Source organism: Ciconia boyciana, chromosome 1 (assembly GCF_034638445.1).
Source record: "Ciconia boyciana chromosome 1, ASM3463844v1, whole genome shotgun sequence".
Taxonomy (NCBI): Eukaryota; Metazoa; Chordata; class Aves; order Ciconiiformes; family Ciconiidae; genus Ciconia; species Ciconia boyciana.
The window spans coordinates 84,886,675-84,906,515 of NC_132934.1; the positions used below are offsets into that span (position 1 = coordinate 84,886,675).

The window sequence follows — 19,841 nt, forward strand, 5'->3', positions numbered from 1 at the left end:
TTTATCCATTGCTTCCTCTCTCTGCAGTATGAAACTGAAGAGGTGGAAAGGGAAACACGTTCTTGGTTGATTCAATAATAACACACAATTAATTGTAGTTCTTTGACTCCAGAAGCCCAGCTTCTTGACTAGTTTGGTTGAAGTTGGCCTATAAAACATGGCGTGCAGCTGGTTCCTTCCAACAGAGAGAAGTAATGACATGGGTACACACTTTTGGTCCAGTGCAGCACTGGAGGTTTATTTTCACTGCGGGATTTACAGAAGTTGTAGTTTCATTTCACCCTCTTCTCTCCCACTCATGGGAGAGATGCTGGGATGTAAAAGGAGAGGCTGCCACTGGGAGAAGTCTGTTTATGTTTCTGGCAGCGAACAGCAGGCTTCATTTTCCTGGTCCTGCTGGCACCAGACAATGGAGATGCAGGGAATGGAAATGAAATCTGACGCTCAGGAATGGAGGAGAATGGCCAGCTCACCCTCAGAGATCTGAAGACCCAGCATCTGTTGTCACAAAACTTTTGTTTGCCCTTATAGGACAAATAAGGAAAGATTAGGGCAGGGAATATGTCTCAGGTCTCACCTGGTCACAAACAGCAGTAATCCAACAGATGTGGACTGAGAATTGATCTACTACTGAGGATAATTCACCGTTATGGGCAACAAACCTGTCCCTGCAAAACACCTTTGTGAGGGTGTGGAAAGGGCAAGTCCTTGGTCTTGTATAGAGCTGTGGTTTGCAGGACAATGATCGACTTGTACCACTGATGACATGGTTATGAGATGAAAATGCACATGGGATTTATCTAAGAGATTTCTCACAGATCCATGGAGCATAAAATTCACAGCTGGAGGCCTGAAAGTGATCTTTCATCAGGACAACACAGTGTTGCACAGGGCTGTTAGAGAGGACCCTGCAAGAGACAGGGAACAAAAGTGAGACTGAGAGAAAATGCTGAAATTGTCTCCTGGAGGCAAGAAAGAAAAAACACCTGATTTTGAAGGGTGGAGCCCAGAGGAAGTGAAAGAACCCAACCTCCAAAGGGCAGCTGTTAGAAAACAAAACATACACCAAAGTACCTATCTACCTGGAGATTACACATCTAAGTAATTTTGCCATTGTGGAACCCAAATCAGAACCAAACGTAAGACACGATGCCCTGCAGTGACAGTGATATCCACCAGCATGAGAACAGCAGTCCTGAGAGTTTCATGGAAAGATGATCGCCTCCAAGGAGTTTGTAAGAACAGAAAGCTGGATTTAAGAAGGGAACTAAGCCAAGTGCTTAGAGTACTGACCTACTGACAGCGAGATCTTGGGCGAGTTTCCTTGCTGGAGAAGTGTTAGAGACTAACTCATTGTGTGAACTGCTGTAAAAAGGAGAGGGCCAGGCAAAGTCACTGGAGCAAATCATAATGTTTTCCCTCATGCAGAATGCTGAGTTTTGCCCATGTAAATACTGAGCCAAAATTAAGGTTCTGACTTGGGCTGGCACCAGCGAAGCAGTGAAGGGCTGGATCCTCGCACCCAGTGACACCAGCACTTGGCAGAATGGGTGCAAGGTGGCTAAACCCAGTAAAGCCAAGATGGACCATATGCTTTTCTGACTGAGCAACTGCGTGGGCAACTGCGTGCAGGTACATAATCCTTGGTCTGAGCAGCTGGAGGGAAGTAGAGAGTGAGATACTAACATTAGCCCTGCTTTTCACAGGTACATGCCTTTACAAGGTGACGGGCAGTAAAAAGTAGACCCTTTTGAGTTCAGTGCCGTACAGGTGACAGCAAGAAGAAAATCTGCCCAGGAAGAAAGCTCCTGAGATCTGGTGCAGGATCACCAGGCAATCTGAATTAGCCTGTGGAACACCGGGCAATCTGAATTAGCACTGTTGTTTTTAAAACAGAATGAAACTCACTTGGTGCCATTGAGTATAGAGCCATCTTCCCAAATCCAGCCAGAGCCTGTGCTGTTCCTCAGTCCAATCCAGAAACATCCTGTTTGAATACTCTTGAACAGGTCCTAGAAAAGGTGACAAATTACAAAGTGACTAATGGCAGCCAGCCTGAAAACGGAGGTAAGGATAAGCAAAGAGAACAGAGAACAAGAAAATCCCGTCACCTGACTGTTCCTTAAGTGGCTGACAATACTGCTTTTCCACACCCTCTAATCAGAAAGATCAGCCCTGCAGATCATGCCTGGAATAACAGCTATGTGTACACTTACAAGGAATTAAGCGTGCTTTCAAGGGTCCTGGGCAGATTCTTCAAAGGACATTTCTCAGGGCAATATATATGAACCAACTGTGCCCCAGTCACCTGGAGTTTCCTACACAGAGCTTTATGTAGGAACGTATGCTATTAGTATTAGTATTAATGCTCTACCATACAGCTAGCTAGCAAGCTAATACAAAGTATTAACAATTAAAGGTAAAATCAGGTGAGGGCAGGAAGTGCAGGCACTGACATATTTGTGTAAAGAGCCCAGGACCAAAGCTCATTAAATTTTATACAGATTTTCCTGCTACGTGTTTTCAATGTTCATTTCCTTTTGCCTAACCCTTAAGTCCTGTTTACTGTTAAAAGGTGAAGCCTGCAACAGAAACTCATCCCTGAAGTAAATTCTTACCTCTGCCCAAAGGAAAAAAAAAGGACAAAGACAAGAGAGGGAAGTTTGTCTTGTCCACATTTGCAATGAAACCCAACAACAGCAACCTTTCAGTGGTATGGCTGGGCCCCATCCTTATCTCCTGCTGCCACAAACAAAGTGTCAGAGCAGACATCTTCACACTGAAGCATTAACAAAGTTGGCTTGGTAAAGTGGTGGGAATAGGAGTAGCTTGAGGAATGCTTGAGTGTTGCTGGTGGCTTGGAGGTGACCGTGTTTCCCTGGCAAAGGGAGGTTGAACAGTCACAGCCTTTGCAGCACAGGGCATGGATAGCTAGGAAAGTCTTGCTTACGTGGGGAAGTCTGAGCAGGGATAATGGGTAACACTCTAGCAGCAGAGACAGTAGTAAGAAAGCAGCCAGACCAGGGAGGCTTTCTTCACTCAGAAAAAAGGGTAATCTGGGGAAGATGAGTATTTCTCAAGGAATCAGGATTTGCCTAAGAAAGTGTGAAAGCCTGGTACATACTCCCAGTCGAGCAGAGACCTGGCTTTGTAAGCCTCCACAGAACATCATACAATGCAACTTCTGTCCAGGGACTGGAAGCTGTCCACGTTCATTGGACCTGAGCTAATAAGCCCTGGCTTGCACAAAAACAGATCAAGTACTTCTGCTCTACTTATGCAGACATGCCTCACCTCCCTAGTGATCAGCTCTACCCATTTCTTTAGTGGTCATACATGCCTCTGCCCCCAGTGAGCATCTGCTGGAAAATGAGCAGTGGAACAGATGGTTTCTGATTTCACCAGCACAACTGAGGTTTTTTGGCAGAGAGAGGAAGTAAGCATTGAAAACAGACTGAGAAAGAAATACCCGTGCATGAACACAGGGAGTGGCAAGGGTCACTGAGCAGGAGGAGCTGGAGTGGTTGCAGGGAGGAGAGGCATTGCTGTTGCAAAGGAAGCATTTCTGAAGAGTGGGGATGTATTGGTTTGTTGGCAATGAGTACAGAGACTGCACAGTGCCACACTCTTTTCCTGTGATCATTCATATCAGCCTTGTTGGGGCTAGGAGGGGAGGTGGAGATGGGCAGTGGAGAAGACTGCCTCCTAATATCCTTCCTAGGATGATTCTGAATGGCTGACAGTGACCCTCACCTCTCCCTTCTTCCCTTTGCTTCTTTGCCTGCTGGGAACTTCTAAGGTGCATACTGAAACTGGAAATGCACTATAACGTTGCAGTCATAAATCCTTCCTCTACTTCAAAGTCAAAATATTGCTAGAGTGACAGCACTGCTTGGATGTCAGTCACTGAGGTATCTGCAAGGAAATGGAATATTCTCAAAGAATAAGAAAACCATTACCATTTCGCTGGCATCACTGATCACCAGGAGATGAGCTCCCTGTGCCCAGCAGGATTCCTGGCTGGAATGCCAGTCCTTCTTCTCCTTGGAGAAGGAGTAGCAGCTCCCTCTGTAGGCTATCCACTGCTCAGGGCAGCGTGGGTGGGAGTCACCTGTAAAGGAATCAAAATACCAGCTTTTCTCTACCATTAACCAACAGAAAGACACTTGTCAGCAATGACCTCCTGAAAAGCAACTCTTCTGCATAGTTGCAATGCAGAAAACACAAGTCAGGATAAGCATCTGAAAACAACAATGCATAAACACTGAACTTCAGATCCCCTGTGCAATTTCCAAATCCTTATATAAAAGTCACATGCACTCTGATGCTGGTGCAACCTCCCCCTGCCGGGTTTCCTCTGAACTACTCAAATACCTGAGAACCAAAATTGGGTATCTGAAAGCAGACAACACTCTGGGTGTGCAAAAAGTAAGGGAAAAAATTACATCATTCTGTGGGTACAGTGTGATTATGTCACACATCAGGTGAACGGATTTTAAGCAGCAACCAGTAGGCTCTCCTACGTGGTCTAGCACCTTCTGCATGCATGCAAAAGTGTTATAGACCTTGCATATTTTTTTCTACAGCTTACCACTATAATTACAGCAGACAAATCTACAAAAACCTTTCAATATGTTTCACTGCTCTTTGCCACAAGATCTGAAATGGGTTGCCTGGGGTCTGCACAGGGAATATATTCTTCAAAATATTCTGGATAGGCAGTGGGTACTTAAGGCTGGTAGAAACCTAGAACAGCTTCTGGTTTAACCCCATATAATGGAGTTCAGGATCTAAGCTCCTGTGCTTAGATGAGTCTCCGGTCCTTTGCTGTTGGTTGCTCATCCTCAGCACTTACTCATCTTCCAAATCAAAGCAATCGCTAGGGAGATGCTCAGTATCCCAAAGCCTATAGCCAAGCCCAGCACAACTGCTGGCCACAGACAGGGAGCTGTAAAAGAGAAAAGAAACCATAGTGAACAGCAGCCACATGAAAACTGATGGTGATTTTATGTAGTTTGCTTGTGTCCTGCGCATTTCCATAAGGAACTGAACTATTTAGAGCATCCCTGTCTGTCTGCACTCTGCACATCGCTGACATCACTGTCCCTGCGCAGCCTTGCCAGGGCCTCCCCACGCCCACCAGCCCAGGGCCCCATTTCAGCTCATCCCGGAGCTGTCAGTCCCTGCCTGAGCTTCCCAGGAGGTGTACCTGCCTCCAGGTCAGCCACAGCTCTGCCCCTGCGGGGCCACAGAGTCAGCTGGCCCAGCCCCTGCAGTGGCTGACCCCAGGAGAGGAAGCACTTGCCCCACGTCAGCGGGAGCCCCCCAGGCAGCATGTGACACCTTGTGCTGGCGTGAGCCTCCCAGCAAACCCGCTCCTCCCTCAGCATTGAAGCTTAGGGTCGAAACACAGAGCTGCACTGCTACAGCCACCATGTTCCAGCTTAAACGCAAAAAGAAACCCAAGGCCTTTCCCCCAGCTCTCTCAGCAACAGTGACACGTTTAACCTCAGCATCCTGTTCACAGGCTTAGATGCACGGTCATGTTACATTTTCCCGGGACACTCCCAAGTCAGTCACCCTCTCATCCGCCTCTCCGATGGCGGGGTGGCAGGATGGGAGGGCCAGCCTTGAAGACCTTGGGATGCCCCTCCACACTTTCACCACCACCATCCACTGTCCACTTGCTGCCAGTGGCAGAGGGTGACTCTTTGGGGCAGCCTCCGCTGTAGCCCAGCACAGCTTCCTTTCAAAGGGTGGGGCAGGACTGCCATGTAGAGATCTGCTCATGTGTAGCACGACCCGTTAGCCTCCAGGCTACACCTTGCTTTCCTGTTGTTGTCCCCTGGAGCTGAGAGGCGTTCACTTTCCATAAGCTGTTTGAAATCTCAGCACTAAAATCTCGTCTCTCCCAGGCTGAGGAGAGGATGACACTTACTGCCATGGATGAGCTCCAGGGGGGTTTGGTTTGCTTGTTTTATTAATCTCAGTATGACAGCTGCATAGACAATAGGACTTTCTAAGAAGCACTAAATGTGCAGCTAATGGTCACTGATGTTGAGGAACCCAGGATTTCCCTGTGCTTCTCCCTTAAGCTTATGTACCACATCCCGCTCTTGTGGTGCTCCAGAGCCTTCTACCCAAATCCAGTGGCAAAGTCCCTGGGAGCTCATGAAATCTGAGGTGATTATCTCTCGGTCATGTCACAAGACCCAAAGAAACATATCTGTACTCCCTAAAAAGGCTAGGAATCTAAGGAGTAAGATGGAGGGAGGGGAAGGCTAGCTTTAACCAAAGACACTACGACAGCAAGTACATTGAAAACTTGGTAGAAGAAGGTTGTGAGAAGGATGCCATAGCAATAGGATACAAAATACACAAGGAAGACAGAGGGGGCTGTCCTCTGCTCAAGTAAAATTAGAGTCAGATTAGGTTAAATAACTAACTGCATCAGGAGGTAACAGTAGCAGCAACCCCGCAGACCAGGCAAATACTACTAAATGCATTGGGTTGGAATTATATGCCAGACAAGGATGGTGACAGCTCTCATGAACCGGCGAAAAGAACCAGAGCAACCATGAGGGAAGCACGGTGACAATGACAGGCATCAATTAATCGCATTAAATCAAGCAAATGCCATGTCAGGGTGCGATGCTGAGACTGAATGCTTAGACACTGTCAATAGGCACCTCATGGAGCGGCGAGCCAGGAAACACAGAAAGTGAAGCAGCTCGTGACTCAGGCCACCCAGCTCACCATGGCTCCATCCAGCAGCTTCTCTGCTGCAGTGAACACAAATGCACTGAGATTCAACAGAACCAAAAACTACCACCACCACCACCAACAAAAGGCACTGTGGTAGAATAATTTCAAAATGGGAAACTACAGGAAAATTAGGACGTTTTTCAGAAAGAAATTAAAAGGGATGGCTAAAAGAATAAAATATTTGTAAGCAGTAGGGGAGATTTTTTTTAGGATCTCTTGGTGGAGGCTGAAAACAAATGCACATCACATATCAAGAATATTGTGGGAAGGACAAAGAAAGCCAGCGCTAAAACAGAAGGGGAGGGACTTAACTTAAAAACAAGAATGCATCCTTTAAGCATTGGAAGCTTTGTCCAAATACAGAAAGTAGACCAGATCAATAAATTAATAAAAATTAATTTATTTTGATCTTAGAGAGGTTTGCAGGCTCACCGGTTTTAAGACCAGTTTCTGGTTTATAGCAATATATTTAGACTTGCGGTTTTGGCTAAAAGAAGTTTCTAAGGTAACAAGGGAGAGTGTGACGGAGCTTTGCTGTAAGCATCATTCTTCTGGTAGAAAGATCTTTCCTAAGGTAAAGGTTTTGTCATGTTTCCTGAAGCTTGCAGGATCTTCTAGCTGCCCCACTTGTAGTTAAAAAATACCAACATTTATTTATTTTTTTAATCATTATTAAAGAACAAAAACCCATCTCTTTTCAGTTACAAAATGCAGAAAGACTTTTCAGTTACAACCTACTCTTCAGCTTCACACAAGAGGACGATGGGAGAACTGAAAGACTTGAACTGGGCAGCTGTTCTCGCTGCCTACTCTCTATTCGTCTTGTAAGGTCACCTTTGTATCTCTGGGTTTTGCCATCAGATTAAGCTTCAAGAGAATGGAGTCAGCCCGAGGTTAAAGGGTAGGGTGGAGCCTCTTCTCTGCAGATTACAACTGAAAACTAAAAGGGAATAAATATCTGTTGAAACATAATTCTTTGTTCTGAGACCACTGAGACCATAATTCTTTGTCTGTTTCTGAGGATTTGCACTTCTGTTTTCCTTCCTCTCTTGCCTCTCCAAGAAGCTATCTCCTGCATCCTCCAGATCACTGTTCTGGATTTTAGGAAAAACTGCTTCCAGGACAAGGCGACTGGGATGACAGTCAGTGAAACAGTTAATCCTTAAATGTCCCAGCTGGTGCCTCCTGGCAATGAATAGAGCAGTTCACCCTCTATTGTTTCAAACCAACTGCAGAAAAAAGGAACTGACTCGACTCAGCATCAAAACAAAATCCAAGGGCACCTCCACAACCAGAGTAGTGGGAGAGTTCACTTCAGTTCTTAAAAATGAAAAAGTATGCCATTAGATAATTTTGGGAGGAAAGAAGAGAGTGAAGAGGGCAAGTCATATTCAAGTGTTCAAGGTGAATTTGAGCCTCAGTTGAACTGCAGTGATCAACCCAGGGAAGTAGAATAAAAAAAATCATAAATCTGGATTTTTACGCCTTGCAAAAGGGAGTCCCTGCAGTTCCCCCTTTTTAAAACAGGTTCAGGGGTTTGTGCTTGATCCTCAGCCCCTGGAGCACGTGTGAAGCTCTTGTAGAAGAGGAAGGGAGAAGTACCTGGGATGAGTTTGTAACCGAGAGGGAAATCTGAGTGGACCATCCAGAAATATTTCCACGTAGTTGTCTGAGGAACTGTGGAAAAGTCTCCCAAGGGACAGGAGAAGTGGACCGGTGGACATTTAACATAAATATCCAATGTTATAACTTTCTAGTATACAAAACACCCAGTTAGGTCTGTCAGTGCTCTGGAGAAATGGCTGTGATATACTGCATTAATCTGCAAGCAACATGACCCAATATTTTTAGGTTTGGGAGTCCAGATTCAGTTCAAAAACTGAAAGCCGTTAGCATTTTATAATTCAAGTCTTCTAGGACAATCTGAAGAATGTCATTGCACTGTCCCAAATAGCTCCCCTCAGCTCCTGCCTACGTCAGTATGGGAGCAGCATGACTACCTAGGGCCAGGGAGGAGGATTTGAGAAATGAGGATCCTGTCCTTGGCTATGGCACAGACCTCGTTATTGCTGTGACTACAAGCGTGCCACACAGGCTAACACTGCCTTAAGTGACTGCTGGACTGACATTTTGGTAGCATGGCATATCTAAGGCTCTCTGGAAGCCAAACAGAAAACAGCCAGGGCAACTCTTCGTTTTCGAGGAGTCCCTGAGAGCCAAAAACTGTTGGTTTGACCAGAGGACTGATCTATACACCTGTGATATAACTGTGATACTGTGTCACAGGGATCACTTGGTAGCAAAGGTGTGCATTTGAAAACAGAGATGAAATACCTGACAGCCCATCTCTCAAAAGCGATGGAGGCAAGGACAGAGTTTAAAATAAAGATCTTCTAAAGAAAAGTACTGGTAAAGTAAACTGGTAAAGTAAACTGCACTCCTTAGGGACTGCTCAGATGCAGAAGAGAGCTGGGGAATAATAAAATAATATGCACAGAAAATGTGTTCAAAGATCAGCTTCCTTATTTTAGGCCCTCTGACTTCAGCTCAAAAAGATGAAGGTACATAAAGGAATTTGGAGAGGAGGAATATTAAAAAAAACCTGCAAACATCCGAAGAGGGCATCGGGTAATCTCCACCTCCAACAGGGTGGGAGTGAACACAACTTGCAGGGAATTAAGGGATGTCCCTGTGTTTTCTGATGCAACAGAAAATATCATTTCTGATGAAAACACATGCAAAAGCAAGACTGCCTTCCAAGCAGACGGAGTGTGATTACCAAATACGAACTTGGGGGTTTCTGTGCTGGCTTTGTTTCCATAGTTCAGCAAGTGACCAGGCAGCAGTAACAACCACAGATGTATGCAGTTATTCTGATCAGGGACAGAAATCTGGTATCCCAGAGCGAGAGCCCTCTTTGCTGTAACAGCTCTGAAAAAAGCTAAGGTCAACCATTAGTGTTGCAGCCAATGCAACATAACTCATCTAAAGCACACGAGCATTTAGAGGAAAAGCAATCAGCTCATGGGAAGGAGATGCTTATAAAGAATGATCATCAATGCAAAATATCACTCTTCTAAGGTGGTATTTCCCAACTAAGCAGCCAGAGAAATTGCTCAGTGTGACATTTGCAAGGCCTGAACAGGGGGAATGGAGTGGAAATAAGGGAAGAGAAAATTTAAGGAAAGCACTAAGAAAATCTTCCTGGTAGTAAAATGCCCTGCAGAACTGTCTCAAGGCAAAAGCTGAAAATTTGCTCACTGGGAGGTATGTAAAACTAGAACAGAGAAAACACAGGAAAAAATGTATCACAAAAGAATCCTGCAGAGCCCCACAGAAGAGAGAATGGATGATCTCATATGCCTCCTCTGTCTCTGATTAGCATACGCCTCTAATTTATCTGTACTCACATCTTGCCTGCCCCTTCAAAGAACTATTGCTGACAATCTCTTATTGCTGAGAAGCAGACAACTTTAAAACTGCAAACCTCTTTCGGAGAAAAGGATGCCTGGGTTGAATGGCCAGGAGTAAAGGCTGAAAGGGGTCTGATGGAGAAAGGAGGGGAACAATGCTGGGTCTCTGACCCATTGGCTTTTATCACAGTAAAATATTCACAGTAATTTTAGAACAAAAGCAACAGCACTGTAAGCTGGTACACAAAGTCAGTGACCAGCTCAGAGTGTTTTTGTTAGAACATGCTTTTGCTTGAACTAAAATCTTTTGTTGACCTACCTCATCCAGCTTCCTTACCTCTCCTTTCCCGTCCAGCTTTGGCCGTCAGCGGCGGAGTCTGAGAGAATTTGACAGAAGTATAAATGATTTCCTCACTCGCTTCAGCTGCAGAAGTTTCTGATCTGCTTCCCTCCATGCCAAAGCAAAGAGTGCGTATGACAAGATGTTTCGATCAGCCTGTTGAGCGACAGGGCTCAACGCCTGTGAAACAGGAAACCTGACGCGACATTCAGAAGACAAGAAATGTGAAATTGCAACCTCTGTCTCCAGCTGGTCAAAATAAGCAAATTTACAACAGAATGGGGAGCAGTGGAAGTGCAACAACTTCAGTTTCCTAACCTGATGAGGGATGTCTTAAGAACAGCCGTTTAGTGGAAGAGGTGATTAATCACAAAGTTCATGGGTATTCTAATTGTTGCCAACGCAAGAGACTGTGATTACACTGACGCAGTAATTGTGAGAATGTGTGTTGCTCTGAAGAGCTCCCTCTCAGGACAGAAGCAGGTGGATAGTGAGAGCACATGGTGAAAAAGGTGAATAGCAAGACTACAAGGTGAATAGTGGGATAAGCAATGGCTACAGCAAACTGGCAGCCCAACTGCTGTCAAAAGGCAAGTAGAGGTGGACAGCATGGGTTTGAGAAGGAAGCCTTGTGAGCTTTGGACACTTCTACTCGGAACTCTGTCTACATCCAACATCCAGTGTGAATGTGCTTGAGACACAGGCAGGCACTGAGAGCTGGCATCCCTCAAGACCCTCTGAGTCAACATCTCAACAGCATCAGTACAAGAGAGACATGGACATACTGGAGAGAGTCCTAGCAAAGGGCACAAAGATGATGCCAGGACTGGAGCATCTCTCCTATGAGGAAAGGCTGAGAGAGCTGGGACTGTTTATCCTGGAGAAGAGATGTCTTGGGGAGGATCTTATTAATAAATACCTGAAGGGAGGGTACAGGAGGAGCCAGGCTCTTTTCAGTGGTGCCCAGTGAAGAGGCAGTGGGCACAAACTGAAACACAGGAGGAAAACACAAAAACTCTCAACATCAGGAAACACTTTTTTACTGTGAGGGTGATTGAACACTGGCACTGGTTGGCCAGAGAGGTTGTGGGGTCTCCCTCCATGGAGAGTTGCGTGGACACGGTCCTGGGCACCTGGCTGTAGGTGGCCCTGCTTGAGCAGGGGGTTGGACCAAATGAATTTGTGAGGTCCCTTCCAACCTCAACCATTCTGTAACTCTGTGGTCAGCAATAACAGGAAAGGATAGTTTTCTTCTGAAATAGTGAAGATTGACCACTGATGAGAATGGCGGGGAGTACTGATGCTTCTAGAAACCTCTTATCTGCATGGTTGGCTGATTTTTGTTTTGATCCAGATTCTGATCCCTTCCAGTTCATACTCAGATTGGAGATGTTTGCCAGGCTCGGGCTGTACATGTTCCTTACTGGTACAGTTCATTTACAAGAATTGCCTGGGCAATCTCAGCAAAGGAGTTTGCCATGGTTTTCAGTTCTAGGGCAGGGATGATTGCTCCCTGTCCTGGTGACATGCTGTAAATTTGAGAATTGACTGCCTGGGAGGATGCTTAGTTTGATATAGAGTGTTGTGGCCAATTTGTTACAATGCACATGTCTGGGAAGGCATGGATTGGATATTTCTGCAAATTCCTCCACACGCACTTCCCTCTAAGGGTGGCACATTGCACCCACAAGATTCCTTCCAAATCTGGGTAGGGCCTGTAGACGGCAAGACAGGGAGTCTGTACTTGAAAGGAAGGGGAAGACAGCTGAGCCACACAAGAAGAGGAAAGTCTCTCCTGAATGCTTTGAATGGATATTACAGAAGTCTAAAGAGAGCTGCCAAGCCCAGAGAGGGAGAATTTGCTGTAGTCATGATGAGAGCTTAGCTGGGAATGTAATCTGTGTGGCTGGAAAGAAACCAACAAGATTCAGACACTGCTTAAGTGCCCAGACCAAGGGGAAAAGGCTGCAGCCAAAGGCACTGCAGGCTGCCTGCAGGGCCAGTGGAATCACGAAGACGGTGTTATTTGTGAACAAGTGGAGAAACGACGACTGGCAGGGAAGAATTAAGAGCTCTGTTTTGATATGTTTTACCATTTTCTCTTTAATATCAGCAAGAAGTTGAGTTCTTAGTTTGGACAGGAAATAGAGAAGAAGTGATTGCACCATAGGAGGGTATGCAGGCAACACACCATTAATAGCTGTGAATATAAATAAATCTGACCTCTGCTGCTGAGATGTCTGTGCTGTACTCCCATTGGAATCAGCAGTAGGACACAAATCACAGCAGGGCTAAATAGATCAGTTTTCCAGGAGCCAACAGTGCTCCTTCCCAGTTCCTCGCTACTGAAGCAGCATACTGTAGGGAAGCCTCCCAAACCCCTCTCAAACAAGTGGCTTCTCTAGCATGTTGACAAGTTCACTAAATCCAGCATTTCTTTCTTATACAAAAGATGCAAAAGCCTCAGAGCTCCAGCAAAGAACATCTGCCCCTTCCAATAACAGAGCCCTGGAAAGCGGACTCTCTTACCATCAGTGGGGGCGTGACTTAAGAGAAACATCCTTTAAATATGCCCATCTCAAATCATTTATAGCTTTATTAATCATACTCAGGATGCTCAAGCCCACCAACCTTGTGCATTATCAGCTGTAATTCCTCTGCAGTGGCAAAACTTGCAAGAGCTGGAGGAGACACCTTTATTCCAAAGGGTACCAAAGCAGTATGTCAGGCGGGGACAAAATCAGAAGGATCAAGGCCACAAACCAGTTTTACGAAGAATGGTCTCCCTCGCTTGTTTAACAAGAAGTCACTCTGGAGGTACATGGGGGGGATGGCAAAGCCCAAGGACAGCGATGGCCTACTGCTGCCTTCGACAGAGGGAGCGAGGGGAACGGCTGGCAATGGCTCGATGGCGCTGGGACGCCTTTCACCTTTACTGACGTGTTCACCTGTCTGCACGTGATCCGAACCCGTATGAGGGCCAGGGTGAGAGTTCGGCTTCAAGGTGGAAAAGCTACGAAGTACTTGGATTAGGTCGTTTTCCGGCGGGCTCTCGGCGAGCTCCAGCCCCCGCGCCGGCTCCGGGCGCCTCACGACTTCGGGCGCCGCAGGGGCGGGGCGGGGCGGGGCGAGGGGCGGGGCGGCCCGACGGGGAGCGCTTCTCCGCCATTGGGCGAGCGGCTCCCGCCTCGAGCCGTGCTTCGCAGTGGCTCTCGGGTGGGCGGGGTTAGCCGGCGGGCGCTACGGGGCGCCTTTCTGCTGGCCCTCATCGTTCATTGGAAGAGAAGCGAGGGGAGGCGGGATCTTCGCGGCGCTTTTCACCGCCCATTGGACGGCGAAGAGGAAGGAGGCGGGCTCCGGAGCCGCTCTCGTCATAGGCTGGGGCGGGCGCTAGAAGCCGCCCCTTTCCACCGCCGCTCCTCATTCGCTGAGGAATCTTCAGTGGGCGCGGCGATCCTGACGGCTCCCCGGTTCCCATTGGCGGAAGGTGCCAGTTCCGCCACGCCCTTCCTGCTTCCGGTTCACGGGGCGGGTGAGGGGAGCCGGCCGGGGCCGCGGAGGAGGGCGGTGCAGGCCGGCGCCGTCCGCGCCTGCGGTCCCCGGGCCGCCCCATCACCGCCGAGCGCGCAGCATGGGATGCCCGTGAGCGGCGGATCGCTCTTCCGTAGGGGCGCCTGTGCCCGTCCCCGTGCCCGTGCGTGGCGCGGGGAGGCTGGGCGGCGCGGCGGGCGGGGCCGGTGCGGCAGCAGGTGGGTGCGGCGGCGCGGGGCCGGCGGCGGCGGGTTGGGCTGCGGCCGGGGGGCGGGGGCCGCGGCGGAGGTGGCGCTCCGGCAGCGGGCGGGAGGTGGAGAGCGGTGGGGGTGGGGGGAGCGGGGTGGCACCGAGGCCCCCGGGGCCGCCGCGGGTGGGAAACCGCGCCCTGCCCCGGGCGGGCGGCTCGGTCCCAGCGCTGGGCAGCGGCTCCGGCAGCGGCAGCCTGCCTCCGAGCCTGTCAGCCGGCCGAGGGGAAAACAACGGCGCCGCCGCATCACTTTTTACTTCAGCCTCTGTCTGAGTGAAGTGTCTGCCAGTAAGTTGCCCGGAGAAGCCGTGGCTAATGCGAAGTGGCCTGCTTTTGGTCTTGTGAGAGACAAATCACGAGTTCTTGTGTCACGGGCTTCCTCATTTCAGCATGTCTGACCTCCGTGGCGATCAGAGAGCCGGCTCGGTAGTTGTAGGCTGTCGCGGTGGACTCTGCAGGGGCTGGGGGTCATCGTTAGGTTCAGCAAAACAGGCTGTCCCTCCGGCAGGCTCTCTGTCTAGCTGCAGCCAGGTGCTTATTTAGTTGTGGGTCTGTCGGTTGCCTTCCGCCAGCATCTGGAACTTTACTGAAATCTACGATGGGAGAAGCAGAGGGGAATCTGGTGCAATCGTTGAGTGTTTCATATGTGATTCTAGCATGAACCTGAAAGCCAAATCTTCTAGATTTCATTATTATCTTCATGACTGCCTCTTCACTCAGATCTTACATAGGATGTCTCAGCTTCCTCCTTCCCTTCTTTCCCCGTGTAAACGGAAAAAAACCCCGTTCTGTGAAGTTGCAGCTTAGTATTATTAAACACTTTCAGATTCTCAGTTAAAGTAGTACTAGAAAGATAACATAATTATAATTATTAAGGCACTTGAACAAACAGAGCCTGACTAATCACAGTGGCTCTTCCTTGCAAGCTCTTCACACGAGAGTTGCAAAGAGGATTGATTAGAGGCCTGGTAAATCATTTTCTGCTGACTGGCTTCTCAGTGCGATGCAATAACGAACAATGGCTTATGCCTGAAACTTACTCCAGCATTCAGCCTGCGGGGCTCTGCTCTGGCTGAATCAATGCTAATTAATGTGCTCAGCAGCAAAACTTTTTGCAGTCCCGAGGCAAAATTCAGAAAAGAATCCCCAGTCAGCCCAGTGAATTGTCTTTGACTATGCACAAGATTTAGATTTCGTGTCTCTTGGGAACTGTGAGATGTTTCTAGATTTTGACTTCTTTTTTGCAGTCAGGACTGAGGAAGTGGCCAAGCATTGACTCCGTGACCCTGAAGTTAGTTTGCAGGGGCTGAAACAGTTAATGCTCTGTGTTCTCTGTGGTGTGTGTCCAGGATGTTATCACCTTGCCGTACCTCTGCTGTGCTGGTAGTCTTTATGGCCCTTGCTGTGGGTGTGGGGGCTGACCAGTCGAAAGAGAGGAGCTGCGATGTGATTGGTGATGAGAGCAGCGAGTCGCAAATGGAAAGAGCCTTGCTGAAGAAACTAGAACCCCTGAGCCAAATGAGGTACAGTACAACACACTGCGGGCTGCACAATGGCCTACCCTTAGCGCAAGGGGAGGGGAAGATTTGGGGCCAGACTGCAGAATGGGCTCCCCCATTAGTATAGGCTGTGACTGGCTTCCAGGTCTCTAGCGTCCGCTGCTCTGAGCCATGTTCTTTGTAATCCTATGAGCTCTCTGTTCTGTCCTCTCCCTGCTGCAGGTTTAACGTGACTGTGGAGAAAGGCAAAACAGAAAACTACATCTACCACTTCAGGGTGTGCAGGGAGGTCAACAGCACCTTGCACGATTTTGGTGGCCTGGTGCAAACGGATAGACAGAACGGAAAGACCACAGTGATAGGAAGAATCAATGAAACCCAGGTCTTCAATGGAAGTAAGATTCTACTGAATACTTTTCTTACTTAGTATCTGCCTTTTGCCTCCTGATCTGGATTTGCAGTCCATATTGTTTCTCTCTTGGCAGGTGACTGGATCATGCTGATTTATAAAGGAGGTGATTCATATGGCACGCACTGCAGTGGTGAGAAGAGAAGAGCTGTGATAATGATTTCTTGCAAGCGGGGAGTTACAGCGGTGAGTGACACATGAGGGAGGAGAGGAGCAGGAGGCTGCCAGACAAACGGTTGCTTATAAGCAGAAGGGCTTTGAGGAGGCAGCAAGGTTTTCTTCTGTCCTCCAGTGTCTGTTGCCTAGCTGCACCAACAGTGATAAAACTGTCTTCTAGTAAAGTTCAGCATGCCTAGGCATATTTTCACATCACTTAACTTTTCCCAATTGCAGAGTTCATTCAGCATTATTTCGGAAGAGCGGGAAAAGGAGCAGGACTGTTTCTACCTCTTTGAGATGGACAGCAGTGTGGCTTGTCCAGCTGAGGATTCCCACCTCAGCGTTGGCTCCATTCTACTGATCACGTGAGTCATTGGAAGAGCTGTTCGTGTCTGGGCCATAATCTCCAGTGCCATTTAGAAACACGGCTAATGCTATACTAGACTAGATAATTGTAGTATACCTACCCACAGCCACCATTAGATGTTACTGCTTTTTTGGACAAAAGCTCTTGCTCAAGGCATGATGCTGCAGAGCTGCTCTGTTCCCTGTAGGCATCCTCCTTCATAGTTCACAGACAAGTGCACTGAAACATGGAAGATGTGACCTCCTAAAATTGTACCACAGCTCTTTGCCAGAGCTGGGAATTCAGACCAGGAGCCTTGACTCATTTTCTGTGTTTGTGCTTAGAGGCCCTACTTCATGTAATGGTGCTGAAAGACTTATACTAGCAGATCAATATTTTGGGGACCATTTCTGGTCTGGTCTCGTCTCTGTTTATAGCTCTGTTCTTGAGTGGTGCTCAGCTACTTGCTCCAATACCAATCTGAGGCAGGTAGCTGGCTCGGAAGAGGTTGTCTATAGGATTTCCTCAGCTCTGAATTTTAATTCTGCCCTCCAGGTTTGCTTCACTGATTGCAGTCTACATCATTGGTGGGTTCCTCTACCAGCGCCTTGTAGTGGGAGCAAAGGGCATGGAGCAGTTTCCTCACTTTGCCTTCTGGCAAGATCTGGGCAATTTGGTGGCGGTGAGTGAAAATCCCTGTATATTCCTAGCCTGGCCCATATGGTAGGACAGGAGGAAATGGCATCTGCCTTGTCTTCATGGACTATGTCTCTTTGGTAGACCTACCACCAGGGTAGTGTACCCTGAGGCAGAAGAAGAGGCTATCTGTTGTGGTGGGGGGTTTTTTTGGAGTATTCTATTTTTTGAATCCTTGCCAAGTCTGATTCCTTGCCGATATCCTGTGATTGCTACATAACAAACTAGAACATGTGCTCATTAGTGGTTAACACATTCCAGATAGGAATATTAAGCTGGGGACTGTGAAATGTTCATGTCCGACTCCTTGAAACCCTTCCTTGGTCACTGTAGGCAGTGCCGTTTATCCTCCATGCTTGTCTCTGTGATGTTCCTGCATACTGTTAATCAGTATGCCCAGAGCTTTCAAGACCACATAGGGTGTTTGTATGTGTGCTTCTCTTGTCAAGACAAGTTTTGGGGATCTGTCCCAGATAGCATGGGGATAGGCATAATCCCTTAGCAAAAGAGAAATTGCAGAAGCCGCTTTGCTTTGTATTGCATAGTCTGATTCTGGTGCAATATCCTGTGCTTGTAGGATGGCTGTGACTTTGTCTGCCGATCTAAGCCTCGAAATGCACCAGCTGCATACCGTGGTGTGGGTGATGACCAGCTGGGTGAGGAGTCAGAAGAACGGGACGACCATTTGCTACCAATGTGATTAGGCTTTCAACACTGAGTTCTTTTCTCCCCATCTTGCCAGCGCTTGTTTAGCCAGGTGCCTCCCAGCCAGTTCTCTTTCTCTCACTTCTGTTTTTCTTTACACTATTTGCTTTTGCTGTCTCTGGTGTGTCAGTTCCCATGGATGCCTCCGTGTGAACAACACTGGTTCCTGAAGGCATGTCTTATGCATATAATGCTGTTTTAGGTTTTAAAAAAATGCAGCAGAGCTGGGGGTGGGAAAAGTGCTGAGAGTTGTGAGTAGAAGACAGCAAGAAAGCAATATGAGCGTTCAGCACTGAACAGGAATGGGAGATGAATCACTGAGAGGAAAAAAGGGCTATGGATGGGTGCAGAAAGGGGAAGGAAAATGAGGCAGTGGGTTAAAACAGCTGAGACTGTAGGAGGGATCTCTTATGTCCGTCGTCGTGTCGTTCCCCCCCCCCCCCCCCCGGGTTTACAGTATCTGTAAGACACTGGAATTATTTTTCTTTGAATGCATTTTCAGCTTTTCTAGCTTCTGCACTGTTATGCACTGTTTCTGCCAGCATATCCTGCACAGAGTGCTCTGCACCAGACTCCGTGAGGGTGGAAGAGGCATTAGCACCTCTGCAGTCTTTTCTTTTCCTAATGGCAATATGTTGAAGAGTACAGACCGGTTTCCTTCAACAGATGTAAAGGGATGCATGCCATCCTCTCAGGCTGGAGAGGGGCAATGCTAAAAAACTAGAGTTAAATACAGTCTCGTGACTCTCCCGTTCAGTCAAAATATTGTTTCAGTCTTCTCAATCATTGAGAAGCAGAAGGAAATGATGTGCTGCTAAATAAAGCGAACATTTGCTGAAGCTGAAACTGACATCAAGGCAAAATGAGACAGGTAGCTGTCACCCGAGTTCTGTTACAAATTTCCTGAGGTGACTGCCCACACAGTGCAATCACTGTCAGCATTGCGATTTCATGCTGTCTGAAACTTCCTTGTTTGGCAGAGGGCTTTCCCGTGAAGCTACCACAATTTATTTTTATAAAAGAGGAACCATAGAAGCCAAGGACAAGAGTGCTAACCCATTAAAAACTGCATAAGGGACTCCCATGCTTACAAGGTCAGCTTTCATAAATCACTGTCCCCTTAAGTATAGCGCAGGCCAGTCTTAAGATACTTGCCCTGTGCAGATGGTACTTGCATACTGCTACTGGCTGGGAGTGAGAGAGACCTTCTCCTGGGGCCCTGGTGAAAAGCAGGTACAGCAGCGTTGTAAGACTTATGTGGAATGTTCAGGAACTTGGCACCTTGATTCCCAACTGCTTTTTATATGAGGGGCTAGACTCTAAGCAATCCCATTCTGCCCTATTGTAGACTGGCAGAGAACTGTCCTCAGTCTTGCGGGCAGAGACTGTGAATAAGCAAGCCACTACTGCTAATGGCAGAGTACAGACAGGCTTCATGTATTTTTAATACTACCAAAGCAGTCTGAACAGTGACATTGATGGAAAAGGGGTAGCCCTGCTTTCTTGCTGGGTTTAGAGTGGGCAAACAATTTTTCCTTTCTTTGACTTTTGTTACAGTCTCAATCTTTCTCATAACACGGGAAAAATAGGAAGTCACTAAGTCTGTTGTTACTGTTTTTCATGGTGGTGTTTAAGGTAATTTTTTTTGTACAAAACACAACTTTCAAAAATAAAATGACCAAAAAACCTGTTGATGTGTTGTGCTGATGTAACAAGAGCTTTCTTTGG

General features: G+C 47.5%; 2 protein-coding genes across 2 annotated transcripts; one reads left to right on the forward strand and one right to left on the reverse strand.

The window, feature by feature from the left end:
• Positions 1–227: 227 nt before the first annotated feature.
• On the reverse strand, positions 228–13,763 carry LOC140659026 (killer cell lectin-like receptor subfamily G member 1). The gene is made up of 6 exons (XM_072878206.1): positions 13,150–13,763; positions 10,516–10,714; positions 4,856–4,948; positions 3,960–4,111; positions 1,909–2,012; positions 228–908 (listed from the first exon to the last, which is right to left on the reverse strand). The coding sequence occupies exons 2-6, from the start codon at positions 10,631–10,633 to the stop codon at positions 797–799; spliced, it is 579 nt and encodes a 192-aa protein (XP_072734307.1). The 5' UTR covers positions 10,634–10,714; positions 13,150–13,763; the 3' UTR covers positions 228–796.
• Positions 13,764–13,903: 140 nt separating this feature from the next.
• Positions 13,904–19,805, forward strand: M6PR (mannose-6-phosphate receptor, cation dependent). The gene is made up of 7 exons (XM_072878193.1): positions 13,904–14,267; positions 15,649–15,822; positions 16,021–16,193; positions 16,284–16,393; positions 16,601–16,731; positions 17,268–17,394; positions 17,986–19,805. Exons 1-7 carry the CDS (start codon positions 14,155–14,157, stop codon positions 18,106–18,108), a joined length of 951 nt encoding a protein of 316 aa, XP_072734294.1. The 5' UTR covers positions 13,904–14,154; the 3' UTR covers positions 18,109–19,805.
• The last annotated feature ends 36 nt before the right edge of the window (positions 19,806–19,841 follow it).

Excerpts from the sequence above, each read along its gene's own strand:
- LOC140659026 (XM_072878206.1), bottom strand. The coding sequence starts at position 10,633 with ATGGAGGGAAGCAGATCAGAAACTTCTGCAGCTGAAGCGAGTGAGGAA. Across the intron at positions 4,112-4,855 it reads TGCTTTGATTTGGAAGATGA|GTGACTCCCACCCACGCTGC; the intron begins GTAAGTGCTGAG and ends ATTCCTTTACAG. Across the intron at positions 2,013-3,959 it reads TCAGTGATGCCAGCGAAATG|GACCTGTTCAAGAGTATTCA; the intron begins GTAATGGTTTTC and ends CACCTTTTCTAG.
- M6PR (XM_072878193.1), top strand. The coding sequence starts at position 14,155 with ATGCCCGTGAGCGGCGGATCGCTCTTCCGTAGGGGCGCCTGTGCCCGT. Across the intron at positions 14,268-15,648 it reads CGGGGCCGGTGCGGCAGCAG|GATGTTATCACCTTGCCGTA; the intron begins GTGGGTGCGGCG and ends GTGTGTGTCCAG. Across the intron at positions 16,194-16,283 it reads AACCCAGGTCTTCAATGGAA|GTGACTGGATCATGCTGATT; the intron begins GTAAGATTCTAC and ends CTCTCTTGGCAG.